Source organism: Bubalus bubalis, chromosome 22 (genome assembly GCF_019923935.1).
Source record: "Bubalus bubalis isolate 160015118507 breed Murrah chromosome 22, NDDB_SH_1, whole genome shotgun sequence".
NCBI lineage: Eukaryota > Metazoa > Chordata > Mammalia > Artiodactyla > Bovidae > Bubalus > Bubalus bubalis.
In genome coordinates this window covers 53,628,498-53,648,107 of record NC_059178.1, presented here as the reverse complement: position 1 = coordinate 53,648,107, position 19,610 = coordinate 53,628,498, and the positions used below count along the sequence as shown (strand labels likewise).

At 36.2% G+C, this 19,610-nt stretch overlaps 1 protein-coding gene across 4 annotated transcripts in view; it reads right to left on the bottom strand.

Moving 5' to 3' along the window:
• The window catches only part of CCDC102B (coiled-coil domain containing 102B), a 271,385-nt gene that overhangs the window by 161,824 nt on the left and 89,951 nt on the right, over positions 1–19,610 (bottom strand). For 3 of the 4 annotated variants that reach the window (XM_044934448.2, XM_025273735.3, XM_006074220.4), the window contains exon 6: positions 9,265–9,474. The exons of the other annotated variant lie outside the window; for it this stretch is intronic. In XM_044934448.2, the coding sequence (XP_044790383.2) occupies positions 9,265–9,474 (210 nt within the window). The remainder of the gene's footprint in view (positions 1–9,264; positions 9,475–19,610) is intronic. 4 annotated transcript variants of the gene reach the window in all.

Here is a 19,610-nt window from a genome sequence, read left to right as displayed (position 1 = left end):
AAACAATCTGAAGTCATTTACAGTTATTACAAAGAATCTTGGGAACATTGATGTTAATGGTGATTTTCCAAATCTTACTGCACATAAAAATCACCTATTTATTGTTTTAAAATATATACATTTCTAGTTCCCAAGTCATATGCCTATTAATTCAGGATTTTTATTTTCAGACAGCACCCTATCTGGTACAGATAGGATCAGGATCCAACGTTAAGAAACACTGCTCTAGGAGATCAGAACATCTAATCTATTTTTAAATTCCTTCTTTTCACCATGTAAATTCTACCAAGCATACATAGAGTAACAAGCTTTCAGAATAATAGAAAAGAAGTAAATGTGAAATATGAATGTGATATGTAATTATTGCTTCTTGATTGATTTCCTATTCACTGCACTGAAATAGAACCACCCATACAAAAGAAAAAAAAGGAACTATGTAAAGGAAAATTAATCAAAACTAGTTTAAAAGCAAAGAAATGATTCTTGTTAGTTACTGATGTATTGGTGCTTCCTCTCCTCTTTTTTCCTAGAATTTAGAGAAAATTAGAAAAGCTGCCAAATGCTGTGGATATTTAAACACCATTAAATTAAGCATAATAAAATGATAGGGAAACAAAGTGATGGCCAGTGGCAGAGAAATATGAAATGAAAAACCTCTCAATTATGTCAACAACCATATTAAATTTAATTGTGTGAATTAAAAAGAAATAAATCCAGTAAGTGGAAAGAGTACACTAAATTGTACTAGGAGCCAATAGCTATTTTAGTAAAAAATAAACTGAAATTCCAAAGAAATATTATGTTGTCCTCATGAACCTGAATTAATGTCTTTATTTAAACCAGTAGCTAAATTTTCAAAAACATAACAGGATCAGGAATTTGGGTGTTGGAAGCATCTCAGGTATTTTTTCCAAACTTTTTTTATAAGGTTAAAAAAAACTAAACCACAAAGATTATTCCTCGACCAAAATCACTCAAATATTGAGCATAGACCCAGGATAAGAGTTTCATTCTTTCACTCGTTAATATTTGGTCCTATTTACCTGTTATATATGAGTTGAATCACACATTTAACAGTTACCACTTTCATTGAATAATAATGCAACATGCTCTCTGGAGCCTCTTTCATAAGGACAATAATTCTTTTCATGAGGGCTCTGCCCTCAGACCTAATCATCTCCCAAAGGCCCCACTTCCAACACCATCACATCAGAATTTAGGTTTTTATGTATGGATTTTGGAGAAACACAAATATTCAACAGATCTCAATATTTCCACAAGTCATCTATAGATTCAATGGAGTCCCTATCAAAATCCTTATGGCATTTTTTGCAGAAATGGAAAAGCTCATCCTCAAATTCATAAAGAATTCAATTTTCCTTGAATATACAAAATGATGTTGAAAAAGCAGAACAAAATTGGAGAAATCACATTTCCTGATTTTGAAACTTGCTATAAGGTGAATTCTCTGATATAATGGTAAACTTGTAAACCAATGGAATAGAAGTGAAAATCCAGAAAATAAACCCATACATTTATTAACAACTGATTTTCAACAGAAATGTCAAGACTATTCAATAGGGAAAAAACAGTCTGTTAGACAAGTTGTGCTGAGGTAACTGGAAATACATATGTAAAACAAATAAATAGGACCCCTACCTTACAACCATATATAAAAATTAGCTCAGATGAAATCAATGATCTAAACATAACATGTAAAATTATAAAAGTCTTAGAAGATGACATAGGAGTAAATTATCATAACCTTGATTTAGTGATAGATTCTTAGAAATTACACCTTAAAAGTATGAACAACAAAAGAAAAAATATACTGGCACTCATCAGAATTAAAAACTGCATGCAAAAAAAAAACTGCATACATCAGAAGACACTATCAAGAAAATGAAAAGATAAGCTAAAGACTGGCATAAAATGCTTGCAAATCAAATATCTGAGAAGGGTTTAATATCCACAATATACAAAAAGCTCTCACAACTCAACAACAAAAAGGCATGGGCTAATGGCCTAAATAGACAGTGAAGAGGAACTCAAAAGCCTCTTGATGAAAGTGAAAGAGGAGAGTGAAAAAGTTGGCTTAAAGCTCAACATTCAGAAAACGAAGATCATGGCATCTGGTCCCATCACTTCATGGGAAATAGATGGGGAAACAGTGGAAACAGTGTCAGACTTTATTTTGAGGGGCTCCAAAATCACTGCAGGTGGTGACTGCAGCCATGAAATTAAAAGATGCTTACTCTTTGGAAGGAAAGTTATGACCAACCTAGATAGCATATTCAAAAGCAGAGACATTTCTTTGCCAACAAAGGTCTGTCTAGTCAAGGCTATGGTTTTTCCAGTGGTCATGTATGGATGTGAGAGCTGGACTGTGAAGAAGGCTGAGTGCTGAAGAATTGATGCTTTTGGACTGTGGTGTTGGAGAAGACTCTTGAGAGTCCCTTGGACTGCAAGGAGATCCAACCAGTCTGTTCTGAAGGAGATCAGCCCTGCGATTTCTTTGGAAGGAATGTGCTAAAGCTGAAACTCCAGTACTTTGGCCACCTCATGCGAAGAGTTGACTCATTGGAAAAGACTCTGATGCTGGGAGGGATGGGGGCAGGAGGAGAAGGGGACGACAGAGGATGAGATGTCTGGATGGCATCACTGACTCGATGGACGTGAGTCTGAGTGAACTCCAGGAGTTGGTGATGGACAGGAAGGCCTGGCGTGCTGCGATTCATGGGGTTGCAAAGAGTCGGACGCGACTGAGCAACTGAACTGAACTGAACTGAAGAAAAGACAGAAGTAGCCAAGAAGCCCATGAAATATTTTCAACATTTCTAGTCATGAGGGAAATGCAAATCAAAACCATAACAAGATTTACCACTTCACACCCAGTAGAATGGGTATAATTTTTAAAAGACAGAAACAAAACCAAAAAAAACAAGTATCACTGAGGATACAGGGAAATAAGAATTCTCATATGTTGTACTGGAAAAGTTATGGCTCGGTCAATGTAAAAAAAACACTGTTGGTCTCTCCAAAGTTATATAATTACCATATGACCTAGAAATTCTACCCCTATCTATACCAAAAAGAATTGAAAACCAGTCCCCAAATAAATACATGTACATTCCTGTTCTTAATAGCTCTGTTCAAAAGAACCAAAAGATGGAAACAATCCAGGTACCCATCAGCCCATGACTGGATGAAAAAATTGTGGTATATCCATACAATCAAATACTCTACAGCCAACAAAGAAAGGAAGAAAGTGCTGATCCTTGCTGCACAGTTCAGGGACCTCGCAAACCTTATGTTAAAGAAGCCAGACACAAAAGGTTACATGTTGTATGATTCCATTCATATGAAATAGCCAGAACAGGTAAATCCATGGAGACAGAAAGGAAATCTGTGGTTTCCAGCATCTTGGGAGAAATTCTTATATAATGCTTACTGGATTTCCTTTGGGAATGATGAAAATGTTTTAGAATCAGAAGTGGTTGTACAACATCGTGAATTTATCAAATGCCACTAAGATATTCACTTTAAAACAGTTTTCAGGGCATCCCTGGCAATCCAGTGGTTGGGACTTCGCCTTCCAATACAGAGGGTGCTGGTTCATCCCTGGTAGGGAGCTAGGATCCCACATGCCTTGTTGCTGATAAACCAAAAATGGTTAAAGCAGAGACAATATTGTAACAAATACAATGAAGACTTCAAAAAAATGGTTAGCTTCATGTACTGTGATTTCACTACGAGAAAGAAAAAAAATTGGGAATGTCTCAGCTCTATTAAAGCTATTTGAGTTTTCCTCTAGTCTTATAGCTTTATTTTTAATTTGGTTTTTAATTTTAAGAAATATTATAACCATAGCATTTTGTCATTTTAAATAAGAAGCTACATATTATTTTTATCACTTTTTAAAATCAAACTAATATATAAATCAACTGATAACAGCTATGGGAACTGCCAATCATTTTATAATAATACAGCAGATTATTAGTAGTATGCCAATCATATAAAATACAAAATGAGATACAATTTCATATCTGAATATCACAACCTATAAAATTTCATGAAGTTCTAATTCTGTAAAATATAAGTGACCTAAAGAGTCAAAATTTGCATCTTCATTTTAATTGGTTATGGGATAAATGTTATTTATCTGATACATAAAAAGGAGGTTTTAGAGGCTGATAAAAGATCCCATTAACCCTACAGACTTTGTTGGCTCTCACATTTGCCTTGTAATAGAATAAAAGAGGATGAGAATTGAAGATAAATGAAAATATATAGTAAAATTTAAATAATGATAATCAAAGCATAAACACACACATTCATTTAATGATCTGCTACACATTTGTGAGGATGTGCCAAACACATGGACTGAGACTTAATATTCATGATTTTAATTTCACAAGACATGACAGTATTTGGTGTTTTAGTAAGAGAAAGTAGAACTCCACATGCAAATAATTTATTCCCAGAAATGCTGCTTCATGCATATAAAATCTTATGTGTGCACTTTTGCTCCAGTAGAGAATCACAAAAGGGGAAGAAAACTAATACTTCTAGTTTAGAATTAGTTTTGTAGAAATCAATTCACTGTGGGTGTGTGCACATATGTGTGTGTGCCTGCATGTGTGTGTGTATTTGAGTGGAGGTGAAAGCAACCATATTATATTAAAGTAAATGCCACCCTATTTTGCAGTATATTGATTTATTTCAATTCAGTGGGGCACTTTCAGTAGATATCATCCTTATGATATTTGTAAGTGGTACTTAAGTATCTTTATTTCTGCTAACTTCAGAATTTCTTAGGCAAAAGGACATTGTTTTGCTCAATCTACATAATTCCATTCACCTTTGTTAATATGTACACAAAACCGTGGATGTGTTTTTCAGTTTCATGAGAAAATAATTTATTTTGAAGAATGTCTTCTGTACCCTAGGGTTTAATAGTGTGGTATACATGCTATTCTTCAAAATAAATTATTTTCATTTTTATTAATAAGATATAGCATATTTAACGTATTTTTTAATATTTTTCCATATGTCTAAACGTCTCTATAGTTATATAAGTATTTACACTTGATCTTAGCCAAAAGGTTGAGAAGCGATACAGTTATATAAGTATATACTAATAACAATTTTAAAAGTTGAAATTTCTAGTGTATCTCAGAGCAAAGCAGAGTAAGAACAGCTAAAGAAAAACATAAGAAGATAATATAATAAATCTAATAACATCAAATTATAGTGTTCTATATTTATTACTCTAACAGCAAAAGAATAGGTATAATTATTGTTTATTCTTAAATGATTCAAGAAATTTATGAGTAAAAGAAGGCTTTGGAAGAATGATAATGAATGGAGGAAAGTTAAAGTTAAGAGAGCTGCCTGCTACACCACTAAATGGAAATAATACCTTTCTGAAGACAAAGTTGCTAAACAAAATATACATAGTGCCAATTCTGTTCAAAGAACAGACACTTTCAGTAAAGTAAATTCATTAGGAATTGACTTTGATGGCCTTTCCACTTTGGGATTAATTCATCATTTTCCTGAGACACATCAATTACCACTCTGTCACATTAACTTTCTGAGAATGACCCTGTATGTGACCTGAATGAAGGGAATCAGTTGCCAGAATGATTTAAGAAAACAGGCTTCCAAAGCGCTTCATGAGAGGCATGTCAACGAGCCATGGGGCCCTGCTCAGTAGAATACTGGCCACTTTTTCCAATGATGTCTCACTTGAAAAAGTATGGTTTGCAATGGAAAATACATATACTGCACATCAAGAGAATTAAGGCTTCACAAGCACAGAAATCTCTGCCATTAACTGAAGAAACCACATGAGCCCTACAGGGTAGTCTATTTTCTAACATTGTTGGGAATTGCAATTCTACTTTTCTCCGTTACAGCAAAATCATGACATATTTTGATAAATATCAGGTAACACGTTCTTGTTTCCTCTTCGGTTGTTTTGTTATGTTTTATCACGTTACGGTGGTCACAAACCCCACTTTTCCTTTCCTTTCCTTTCTTTTTTTAATTTTTTTAATTTTATTTTATTTTTAAACTTTACAAAATTGTATTAGTTTTGCCAAATATTCTCTGTCCTGAAGTTCAAAGAAGCGAACAGAGGGAGAAGCAGGACAGGTAAGAGCTCAGAAAGGGATTCGAATTAGTGAACCTTACAGCTGTTTATTTGGCTTTTTTTCTTTTCACCGAGCCTTGGGAAAGATGGTCCTTTCTAACACCATTCTCCAGCTAGGGTTTTATCATTCTAAAGGGATCTGTGGCTTTCAGTGTCTGCAGGCTGTTGTACACACAACCGTGTACTTTCTAGATAACCCACAGCAATGCATGTAATTCTCATCCATAGAGATGCAGACTAATTTTGCCTAGTGGAAGTGCAATCTATGTCTTTATCCCTTGTGGGAAAAAAAAAATCCGTTTTGCATCTGATAACCAAATTCATTTATGCATTCTGGTTGCCCATTTGTCTATTTCTTAGATCCTTCATTCAACTGGCTATATCATCTTACTGGTTGATTCAGGAGTGGATGGATGAAATAAAACCTTTCACATGTGTTCATTTTATGTTTGTACGAGATTTATGAGTTTAACATTTTATATGCCAGCATCCATTTCCTCATCTTATTCATACACAGTATTTTTATGCATTTAGATATATGCTAATTCTATAGGGCACTTATATATAAATGTATATATACATATATATACAAACATGTTATTCCTATATGGTACTGATGCACATAATTTTACACATACAGATTAGTTTTATTGAAATAATGTTAAAACCACAGTTTGGATTTGTGTTATAATAACATCTACACGATTTCCTGGACTTTGGCTTGTTCTGTATGAAGCTTTGATTCATTTGATATTGAGAGACATCCGAACCTTGATATTTTGATCTGTAAAGATTTCTGTGGCCCCAGGGATTATGACCTGCAGCTGCTCCACGACAGGTAATTGTTTTGGTGTAAGTGCATGCGTGCTAAGTCGCTCACTCCTGTCTGACTCTTTGCAACCCTATGGACCATTGCCTGCCTGGTTCCACTGTCCATAGGATTTCCCAGGCAAGAAGACTCGAGTAGGTTGCCCGTGTCCTCCTCCAGGGGAACTTCCCCACCCAGGGATTGAACCTAAGTCTCTTATGTTTCCAGTGTTGGCAGATGGGTTCTTTACCACTGGTGCCACCTAGGACACCTTTAGTTTAATTAGTGAGTCTGAATTCTTAATGAAGAAGGTTAAAAAAAAATTCACTAACACCTCCTCCCAGCCATCCAAATGATATACACTGAAGGAATAGCCTTGCGATTGATAAGCACACCCAACGAGTTGTTCAGATCTTCCAAAATCTTCCTGGTTTCCAAGCTCTGTCTACTTCTAAACCAAAGAACTACATTGGTCCTAAGAGCCCAGATCTAAACTCAGAGTGGTCTGCTAACATGGTAAGGCACATTGGCATATATACCAGCTCCAAGGGCTTCCCCAGTGGTTCAGTGGTAAAATCCGCCTGCAAAGCAGGAGGTACAGGAGACATGGGTTTGATCTCTAGGTCAGGAAGATCCCTGCATGAAAGCATGGCAACCCACTCCAGTATTCTTGCCTGGAGAATCCCATGGACAGAGGAACCTGGATACAGTCCACAGGGTCGCAAAAAGTTGGACAAGACAAGCGACTGAGCATGCATGCACACACCAGCTCCAAACAGGCCCCAATCAGCCCTCATACTTCCTAACTGACACAGTTTATGCTATAACAGCTGGATATAACCAGAAAGGCATCAAAGTGGGATAGAATGAAGTACTTCTTCTTTCATGTTCCCGTTCCACTTTGCTCTTAGCCATCATCGCAATGTATTATTGATAACAATGGATGTGTAATATCTTCCCAGACACACACTAAGCCCGCGCTGGGCAAGGATAATGATTCAGTCATTTTCACATCACCAGCATCCAGAGCAGTGACTGGCGCAGGGTATAATACAAATAAGTGCTCGCTGTGTTCAGTGAATCAAAGGGAAACAGATATTTTGATGATCAAAACTTGCCCTGTAATTGAAATAATTCTGTGCTTTTGTGAGTGGCAAGCTGCAAAACATTCTCTACAGATTTATCCATTGTGTATATGTCAGAAGCATATACCATTACTGATGGTTTATGAATCTGTACAATAGAAAATTATGATCACTGACTATAACATTTAACTTTAGATATCTGCATCACCAAGTCATGAGACACTAACCCAATTTAATCTTATATTTGCAATAAATCCCTAAAATCACAAAGAATAAAGAAAAGTAATATGGAATTCAATTTTTCTGCCCATTTAGCTTTTACAGCTGATATGAATATGAACTACTTATATGACTCAAAAAATATGAACTTTTCAAACTCATTTTTAACTCATTGGTAAAGGAACTGAGTGAAAAAGATAGAACAATGCATTAAGGTACCATAGCTACTTTCATGGGAGAAACAGGAACAAGCTGTGTGTGTTTTGCAACATATTGACACTAACACATATACATTACATCTGCCACTGAGAGTGTTTTAAAAATCTAAAAGCCATGTATCAAAAAAATTACATGCATAGCAGTAAATATGTCTATTGGCTTTAGGACAAAATTCCAAAGCAAGCTAACTTTCCCAAAGTCAAAATTTGACTATAATTCAGGTTTTAACATTTATGTCATAGCCTATAAAGGTTATTTGTAACATGATGTGTTTAATTGACTTAAAAATAATTTTTCTGAGACTAAAAAGAAATCAAAGAGGAGTAAACCAGATACGTTTAAATGTTTATGTGGATATTTACCTTACACCAAAAAATCCTAATTGTATAGTTGCCCAAACTGATGGGGGAAAATACTCACTGAAAAATAAGATCAACTGCTTGGATAACTGAGACAAAACTATGACAGGAAACCAAACACACAGAGGTCCTTTCCGGACTTCATGCTTTTCTTCCTTTTGGAAAAGCTTGAAACTCTCAGATTTGTCATACTCTAACGTGTTCACACAAAATTTGTCAGGCTCTCTTTTCCTATGCATGAATAACATTTTAGATACATTTTATACTACCATGGGAAAAGATCAAACTATCAGATATGAGGTAGTACAAAAAAATGTATTCAGGCTTGAAGTTGTGAAAGTTAAGGCGGTACCCACCAGTCCTCAGGGCAGAAATACAAAGGAAGTGAGGACATTTGCTTCCAAAGAGCTCCCATACCTTGTTTTTTTCCTGTAGTTCAACTCCTGATGTCTTGAAATCAGGACCTTCCGAGTTTTCACTTAATCTATTTCTCCTGTGCAGGAGTTCTTCCATTTCTTTCACCTGGACCTTTAACCTTCTATTTTCTCTCTCCAGTCCTTGTTTTTCCTTTTCAAGTAGCTCCCTTTTGTCCCACTCAGATGTATTTTCAGCCTGCAATCTCTCTAGCTAAACACAGAAAACACAGAAAAGCAACATGTAGCATTTGCAATTGCCAAAGTAAATATGTCCATTTACACATTAAGTTTTCTATTTTTTGGCCACATCCAAGGCATGCAGGAAGTTAGTTCCTCGACCAGGGATTGAACCTGTGCCCCCTGCAGTGAAAGTGTGGTGTTTTAACCACTGAACCACCAGGGAAATCTCTACACAATTTTTAAAAAGAGAACTCTATTTGTCTGAAAGTTGAAAACAACACAAAAGCCTAAGATCAGATCATGTGCTAGATAAATTTACCTTTTCTCTTGGTTCATGGGACTATTTCTAGAACCAAACAGACCATATTTGTCAATTAAGTATATTAAGTGAGACATTGATGATATTTTGCCATCAATCTCCACTCAGCTGATGAGAATTTATCAGTTGAGAAGGAACAAAATCATTCCTTGGGCAATTTTGGTTGGATGGATATAGTTCATATATTCATTCACTCATTCACTTATTTACTATACCTTTCAACTTCCAGGCACTATGTTAGTAATTGCAAATATAGACAAGTGAATGTAATAAAATATCATAAATGCCATGATTAAAATACTGCACAATATAGTCAAACTTGCCTGAATGAATGGCTTATTTGATTTTCAGGGAATGGAGGTTGGCAACATGATTAAAATCAGAGGTATTTTAAAACAATTTGTTATGGGATCGAGGTTGAAAATTACTTGTTTTTACATTGTTAGTTTTAAATGGCTTAATAGCAAAGTGTTGAATAGTATTGCATTATTATAAAGTAGTTTCCATGACTTTAAATTTTCAAAGAGAAATCAACATTAAGAAAATGTTAGACTTCAATAATATATTTGGAAATTAATTTTGATTAAAAAGTCTAAAAACTGCTTTTTCATACACACATAATTGTGCCATTATTGTAGAAAATGTTCTGTTCCCAAATCTAAGTGAGGCTCTGGTTTCTGAAAAAAACAGAGAACTAAAATTACATTCTTGGCACTAGACCTTCTCTATCAATTAAACATAATAAACTAAGGGATCAAATTTTAGATGACGTGATTTGACATTTGGGGTGCCTGTTTGGGATATGAGGTGAAAACGGTATTTCACAATCCAATTTAGAACATGACATGATTTTAATTATTAAGATTAATGCTTAAACTTTTTGACTAGCATCACATCACTTATCAGAATGAAAATAATAAAGTCGTAATAAAAAGTCATCAACTTAGTGATGAAAAATTAATTTTATGAGAATAAATGTATTCTTGGTCAAGGACAAACAGGATGCTATGTCAAGTCTTTGTAAAACTTTAGGCATTTAAAAGACATTGCTGAATTTGAATTTATACCTAATAACAGATAACAAGTAGAAATAGAATGTTAAATAAATAATAGATGGCTTGAATGAAAAAAATCTAAATTTAAAAAGTTGAAGAAAGGAATTATATTAATGGCAATAACAACAAAACTTAAATAATGTTGTGTTATTATTTACTATTTGAAGGTTTTTATTGACATACCAATTATCTGATAAATTTAGGCATATAATAAACATCAAAAAAGTATGGGTTTGTGAAAACTGGATCATAAATTTTATTAGCAATTTTATTTTTTATTTCATCTTTAAAGATTCTTTCTTGTCAGATTATTCTTTTCTAAGAATCATACAAAATCTACTACCTTAAAAGTCATTCAATTAAATCTGAGTTAAAAGGATGAAGGAAATATCAGGTATTACTTTAAGCTTTCAGAGTATTTTGTAAGCAGTTCTAAAAACTGATCAATTTGAAATGGAATTCTATTGATTCACTTCCAATGATCAACAGAAAAATTCTAAAACATTTTAATTCTAAGTGTATAACACTATGAATTTTAACTAATAGTGAAAGTGTTAGTCTCTTAGTTATGTCCAACTCTTTGCAACCCCATGGACTATAGCCCACTGGGCTCCTCTGTCCATGGAATTCTCCAGGCAAGAATACTGGAGTAGGTAACCATTCCCATCTCCAGGGGATCTTCCCAGCCCAGGGACTGAACCTGGATCCCCTGCATTGTAGGCAGATTCTGTACCATCTGAACAGCCAGGGAAGGAGAATCAAGCTAAAAGTATCTCAATAAAAGGAAGTAGGAGATGGATTTGAATATTCTAAGAGCCAAGAGTCCAATCATGACATATTAAGAGCTTAGGAGAGTAGGTATGAAAGCAAGTTAAACAAGCAGATACTTACACTTAGAAATAAGTGTGATTTAAAGGATCATTTGAGTTTCTTATGAAAAAAATGTAATATTGTGATTATTCCCAAGAACCAAATTGAGTCATTTATTTTATTCATATATATGTATATCAGTGTTTATGTATTTCCTTCCTTCCTTTCTTCCTTCCAGCTTTATTGAGATATGAGTGACATATGTGTACACAGCCCAACAATTTGGTCATTTCTAATCATATTCATCTATAAACCCAATCTTCACCCCTTCTCCTTGCTTAATGCTGCCGAAAGGACATCAGTAATAGGTTGCAATGAACAAAATAACTAGAACATAAGTTTTATGAAACCAGAGTTGGGCCATTTTGCTCATCATCTGGCCCCTGACACACGCTAGGTCAGCGCTTCACAAGGACCTGCTGAAGGAAGGAAAACATGCATACTGTGTCTCTAGCAAGAAGCTCCTTTGTATTTCAATCACAGAAACTGGGCACAAAGCGAAATAAGAGAGCATCCTAGCAGAGCCAGTTACTCACTCACCAGTTCAACTGCCAATAGTATTTCTCAGCACATTTACTCTTAACTCTTATCACAGTTGTCATAGTTCCTTTGTATTGTGTGTGTGATAGGAGTCAGGTAAAGACAGGATTTTTCAGTAGAATGACCTAAACTTGACTCCCAATTCTTTTTATCCCAAGACACTATTTTTCGTTTATAAAATACGGAAAGTATTTCCTACAACTTAGTATTATGAGACAGGAATGATTTAGGGAAAATACTTATTAAACTTTCAAACTCAACATAAATATTTCTTGTCATAAATATGTTTTCTAAAGAACAAAGCATACCAACAGCCAATTCAAATAATAACAGGTGAAATAGTGTATTATTTTTTAGCACATTTTATCAGGACAACAATCATTTTGTAAATGGACCATGTTGACTGAGAAATCCCCCAACAGAATGCACTATATGACGTTCTTCAGGCCAGTGAGTGTCGCGTACAGACAATGTGCATGTTCCAGCAATAGATGTGCAAATATTCAGAATTTTCATTTCAGACAAGTTAGCTATAAAACCTCATTACAAGCACTGTGCTTTTGAAAAGAAGAGATCAAAGGCAGGAAGCTTGTCACTCCATAGCAGTAAAAGATGATTACCCTTTTACTGAGGACCTAATATGTTCCCGGTAAATAGCTCTAAGGTTATTTCTTATCCTTACCACCATCCTGTAAGTTTGTGTGTGCTACACCCGAGGAGGGAAACTGGGGTTCTGACAGTAGAAGTAACGTCAAGGTGGACAAAGAGTCCAAGCCATGGTTCACCTAAGGTTCCTCTCTGCTTTCAATATGAGTTCATCCCATCCACACGAGGCTAACAGATACCTACTTGTATATGGATACAACCACATTCTGAATCCACTGTGCTGCACTGCAGTAAGGAGATCAAACCAGTCAAACCTAAAGGAAATCAACCCTGAATATTCACTGAAAGGACTGACGCTGAAGCTGAAGCTCTGCTATTTTGGCTACCTGGTACAAACAGCCAAGTCATTGGAAAACACCCTGATGCTGCAAAAGATTGAAGGAAAAAGGAGAAGGGGGCAAAAGAGGATGAGGTGGTTGGACGGCATCACTGACTCACTGGACATGAGTTTGAGTAAATTCCGGGAGTTGGTGATAAACAGGGAGGCCTGGTGTGCTGCAGTCCATGGGGTCGCAAAGAGTCGGACATGACTGAGCAACTGAACTGAATAACAGCTTGTGGTCATTCTAGACATCACTTTCTCGTTGACCTATACATTTTGCAGGTCATGAGATGGTTCCTTATGATTTCACACCTTTTAGAGTATCCTTATAATAAGTAAACATGAACTTGAGCAAACTCAGCTGCTAAGTCGCTTCAGTTGTGTCCGACTCTGTGCGACCCCATAGACGGCAGCCCACCAGGCTCTCCCGTCCCTGGGATTCTCCAGGCAAGAACACTGGAGTGGGTTGCCATTTCCTTCTCCAATGCATGAAAGTGAAAAGTGAAAGGAAGTCGCTCAGTCATGTCTGACTCTAAGCGACCCCATGGACTGCAGCCCACCAGGCTCCTCCATCCATGGGATTCTCCAGGCAAGAGCACTGGAGGGGGGTGCCATTGCCTTCTCCGAGCAAACTCTAGGAATAGTAAAGGACAGGGAAGCCTGGCATGCTGCAGTCCACGGGGTTGCAAAGAGTTGGACACAACTTAGCGAGTGAAAAACAACAACAACAATGATGAAAAACTGTGTAAATATAAAATACTTAATAACATCTGCACTAGGAAATTAAGCAAATCATAAAGGGTAGACCCTCTTTATTTCCAAAATCTCTCCTAAAAGTAATTTTAGAAGTAGACAAACTGTCTTGGCCCCAGGGATGCTCTTCTCAGAGATTTTGACAGTTCTCAGTGTCTAAAGAACATGAAATCTGTGGAAATCACCTAAAGTAAGGTTTTCCACTCAACTGAGATTATGTTTCATGTTAATCAATGTATTTATTTTTTTCTAAAGGATTAACCACCATTTTACTTAAAAGTTATACTGACTATTGTATTATACTCTGATGGTTCAAATAAAATAGAAACTTAACTTTATTAACACTGAGCTGTAAAGAAGGAAAAAGTACATAGTATATGATTTATATGGGGGAAATAGTAGAAAAGGAGATGGTAGAATGAATTAGATCTAGAGTATGATGATAAAAATGAAATAGTGGCAAAAGTATTAATGAGAAACCCCTAAATCACCACTTTGTGTCAAGAATGACTTAGTGTAACAATTTTATGTTTTAATATTGCTTTTTTAATATCTGCTTTGGGGGGAATTTGACAAAAGAGATATATTGATGAATTCTTTCAAGAAACTTAATGAAGAATAAAAAATGAGTTTGTTTCATTGATCAAACCAGAATCACACAAACTTTTTAAGTATTAAAATAAGATTGTTCATTAAAAAGTCTAATCTTAATATTATAATAAGCAAGTTAATTCCTTCCATTCATCTTTAATCTAAAGTCAGTACTTTTTACAGCCTCCTCTACTTAACCACTGGCTTCCAGTGACAGCTGTTGATAGATCAACTGTCCTTACGCAGGTGACTCTGAGTCTGGGCTCTTACTCTGCTGTTTCTTTAGTCTTCCAATCCTTACCCAGGTTCTACTCTATTTATAATACATATATATTATATTTATAAATATGATTTTTTCTGGTATATATACATATATATGTATACTTAATTGGTCTTATATTCAACAGTATCCTTAAACTCTCATGAATTATATTTTATAGATTAGTTTGTGTTCTCTAAATAATTATCCCTCTGTGATCATTACAATTTTGTATCTTTCCAATTCTTATAACTTTATTACTTTCCTTCTTTTGTTGAACTGCCTGGCATCTGAAATAGAATATTAAATAAAAAGTGGTACCATGCTTCTGGTTTTGTTGTTCACTCGTTAAGTCATGTCCAACTCTTTGTGACCCCATGGACATACCAGGCTTCCTTGTCCTTCACTATCTCCAGGGATTTGCTCAAATTCATGTCCATTGAGTCAGTGATACTGTATAACCATCTCATCCTCTGTCGCCCCCCTCTCCTCCTGTCCTCAATCTTTCCCAGCATCAGGATCTTTTCCAACCAGTCAGTTCTTCACATCAGGTGGCCAAAGTATTGGAGCTTCAGCATCAGTCCTTCTGAATGTTCAGGGTTGATTTCCTTTACTGGTTTGATCTCCTTGAAGTTCAGGGACTCTCAAGAGTCTTTTCCAACACCACAATTTGAAAACATCAATTCTTTGGTGCTCAGCCTTCTTCATGGTCCAACTCTCACATCCATATATGACTACTAGAAAAACCACAGCTTTGACTATATAGACCTTTGTCGGCAAAGTGGTATCTCTGCTTTTTAATATGCTGTCTAGGTTTGTCAAGCTTCTAATACTTCATCATTAAATAAAATATTTGCTCCACAATTTTGTTACTCTATCACGTTTAAAAAATTCACTTTGAGTCCTAGTGTTTCCTATAATCATGAATTGAGTTGTAGCAACTGTTTTTTTAGGCAACTTTAGAGATAACTACATAATTGACTTTTTCTTGTACTCTGTTTTGTGCTGACTTACATAATAAAAGATCTAATGTTATCATATACCTTGTATTCCTGTGACTAATTTTTTATTCATCAAAATATTAAGACTACTCATATTTGGTTAATATTGTTGCCATTTATGTGTGAAATTGATTGTAATCTTCCTTGCTTATATTACCCTTGTCTAGATGCAGTATAAGGATTAAACTAATACAATAAAAAGAATTGGGAAGTTTTCCCTCTTTTTTTCTCTTTTTTAGAAGATGCTCTATAAAACTAGAATCATCTACTCAGAATGGTAGAATTAACCATAAAGTATTCTGATACTAGAGTTTTATTATCAAAAGTTTTAATTCATTAATTTTTAATTTACTTTATTTAATGTTATAAGTGGATTTCAGCTTTCTATTTTTACAAGAGTCATACTGGGTAAGTTATATTTTCTAGTCAATAATTCATTTCATGTAAGATTTTATTTTTATTAGAATTCTCTCTGCAGAGTGGTTCCCTATCTTTGTAAACCTCTGAGCTATCTAAAAATTTTGTCCCTTTTTTATTACTAGAGTTTTAAAATTATATCTCTTAATTGATTTTGCCTGAATGCTCTTTTTTTCAAAAAACCAACTTCTGTCTTTGCTAACCCTATTCTACTTTTTTTGTATTAATTCCTAATATTGACTTTCCCTCTTTCTACATTCATTGTGCTTTTTTTTTTTTTTCTATTAGGATTTAGTTTGCTAATTTTTGTCTTTGCTATTGGGTTAATCTGGATATTTCAAGAAGCAACTCTTACAGCTGGCATTTAAAATACAATAAATTGACTGCGGGGACTGCATATGAGAGAGAATGGGGGAGAGAACAGTCAGATTGGGATCAGGAATGACTCTGCATGAGGCAGAGACAGGGAAGGAAGGCAGATTGGGTCTGATCATCTTGGACATCAGTGCCTTCCTCAGAAAGGGAGGTGAGGACACAGAGGAGTTTTTGAGTCAAAGTCATTAGTGGGAAGGGTTGCATGTCCCAACACCAGGAGGCCCGTCTTTGGCTGGGAGTTGTCTATGAGAAGCGCACTGTCATTCCCTGGATTTCAGACAAGGGCAGCTGGGGTTCTAGGTTAATTACACTCATTGTAATTGAGATCTGAGAAGCACTGTCCCACGGCAGACATAACCGTTTCCCAATATAGTCACTGATGTTAAAAATATCCCTGAGTTCTGCAGCATCCCTCAAGACTTCGTGTTTTTTTATCTTTCAGCCTTAAATTCCATTAAATTTCTCTTTGACCTATATTACTTAAATGTCCATTTTACAATATCAAAGAAATAAGTTTCTTAAAGTTATTTTTTCTATAAGCAATGCTATGATAAATGACTACCTGGGGTCAAAACAGAGTATCCTTTGGGGATCACATTGTTTAGAACATGACCATAGACTAAAACTTTCTTTCTCAACACAGCCTCCAAAAATCAAAAATGGAAAGAAATAAAATCACTTATTCCACGAGTATAATTTAGAGATGGTATAGAAACCTTCAGAGAAGGCAATGGCACCCCACTCCAGAACTCTTGCCTGGAAAATCCCATGGATGGAGGAGCCTGGGTAGGCTGCAGTCCATGGGGTCACTAAGAGTCAGTCAGACACGACTGAGCGACTTCACATTCACTTTTGACTTTCATGCATTGGAGAAGGAAATGGCAACCCACTCCAGTGTTCTTGCCTGGAGAATCCCAGGGACGGGGGAGCCTGGCAGGCTGCCATCTATGGGGTCGCACAGAGTCAGACACGACTGAAGCAACTTAGCAGCAGCATAGAAACCTTGATTCACACGCAACAGGAAAGATAAATATCCAAGAGCCACAGAGCATTCTCTGGAGACCAGGTGGCACAGTCAGAGAGACAGTGTGCAGAAGAGAGCAGACCAGTCAGGGTGGACATCCTGCAAAAGGAGACACCACCTACAGAGGGAAGTATTGATACTAACAAGGGATCTGAGACCTGGAGGATCAGAACTAGCAGCTGGTTTCCTCAGTATGTGTGGCCCTTAAAACCTTATACTCACCAGGCTGTATTAATGGGTACATGGGAAACCAATGTATTTTGAATACATTGCGCCTGCTTGCTCAGTTGATCAGTCAAGTCCAGCTCTTCTGCCATCCAATGGACTGTAGCCCACCAGGCTCCTCTGGCCATGGGAATTCCTAGGCAAGAATACTGGAGTGGGTTGCCATTTCCTTCTCCAGGGGACCTTCCCGACCCAGGGATCAAACCCAGGTCACATGAATCTCCTGCACTGGCAGGCAGATTCTCTACTGTGCCACCTGGGAAGCCCATTTTGAACACATCAAATGTAGTCAAATGTAAACACATCAAATCATTTATGCTCATTATGCCCTCATCCCATTTTATTTTTTTCTTTCAACCTTGCAGAAGTTTGAAACAGAAGGCTCTCATCTTCTGCATTTGTACCTTATCTTCTTCCCATCTACTCATTTACTTTATGGCACATGCTTCCACAATGTCTCTCTTGATACGAAAGCACGTTTTCTAAGGGAAGCATTTTTGAGGATGATAATAGGAAAGTTCTCAATAAAATGCCTCTAGCATGAAACAGAATATTTGTCTCTACTGGAGATTTGAATCCTGATTCAGTGCAACTATACTGTAACATATGTAGTAAAGCCATTTTGAATTTGAAGCATTGAGGGGAATACTTAATATGAAGACACAAAAGTGTTAATAGCATTATAAAATGAATTAGCTAAATTCCGTTATTCCCCCCATGGAAAACAGTAAGCAGGATCTTGAAAAAACTGTACAGAACCTGCAGGCCAAGGGAACAGAAGTCCCAAATGCATGCATGTGAACCAAAGAGAATAAGACCCAGAGGGCATCACAGCAGAGATCTTAAGAAGCCAGAGGACACTGAGAAAACCCAAGGTCCCTCGAGGTTGGGATTTCAGAAATGTGCAGGGATTTCTGAAGACATAGGCTGATCCTGAGACTCTAACATTTAAGAGTTTTGATTAACGCAATTTCTTCTATTACCTCTGACATCCCAATCTTCAGCAGACTGTTTTCTACCCAATGAAAGTTAGTAAGAAATTTACAGTTAAAGACATTAAATCTCAGATTGTAATTAAATCACCAGCTCAATGGATGTGAATTTGAGCATACTCCAGGAGATACGGGGCTTCCCTGGTGGCTCAGACAGTAAAGAGTCTGCCTGCAATGCAGGAGACCCCAGTTCAATCCCTGGGTCAGGAAGATCTCCTGGAGAAGGGAATGGCTACCCACTCCCGTATTCTTACCTGGAAAATTGCATAGATGGAGGAGCCTGGCATGCTGCAGTCCATGGGGTCGCAAAGAATTGGCCACGACTTAGGGACTGAACAACAACAATTAAATCATCAATCTAACTTAGCCAGAAAACTTTCCCAAAGACCTAGTCATCTGGAAAAGATACTGCTGTTGAGATACCCAAGTAAAGACATTCAAATCCTGCATTTCACTCCACATCATTTATTTTTTTTTAATTTTATTTTATTTTTAAACTTTACAATATTGTATTGGTTCTGCCATATATCGAAATGAATCCGCCACAGGCATACATGTGTTCCCCATCCTGAACCCTCCTCCCTCCTCCCTCCCCATACCATCCCTCTGGGTCGTCCCAGTGCACCAGCCCCAAGCACTCCACATCATTTAAAACCCTTTCTGAAAAAATAAAATCTGTTACCCTTTCTGAAAAAATAAAATCTGTTATTTGAGGCACTTAATATTTCCTGGATAAATAATCACTGGTTTTCAGCCAT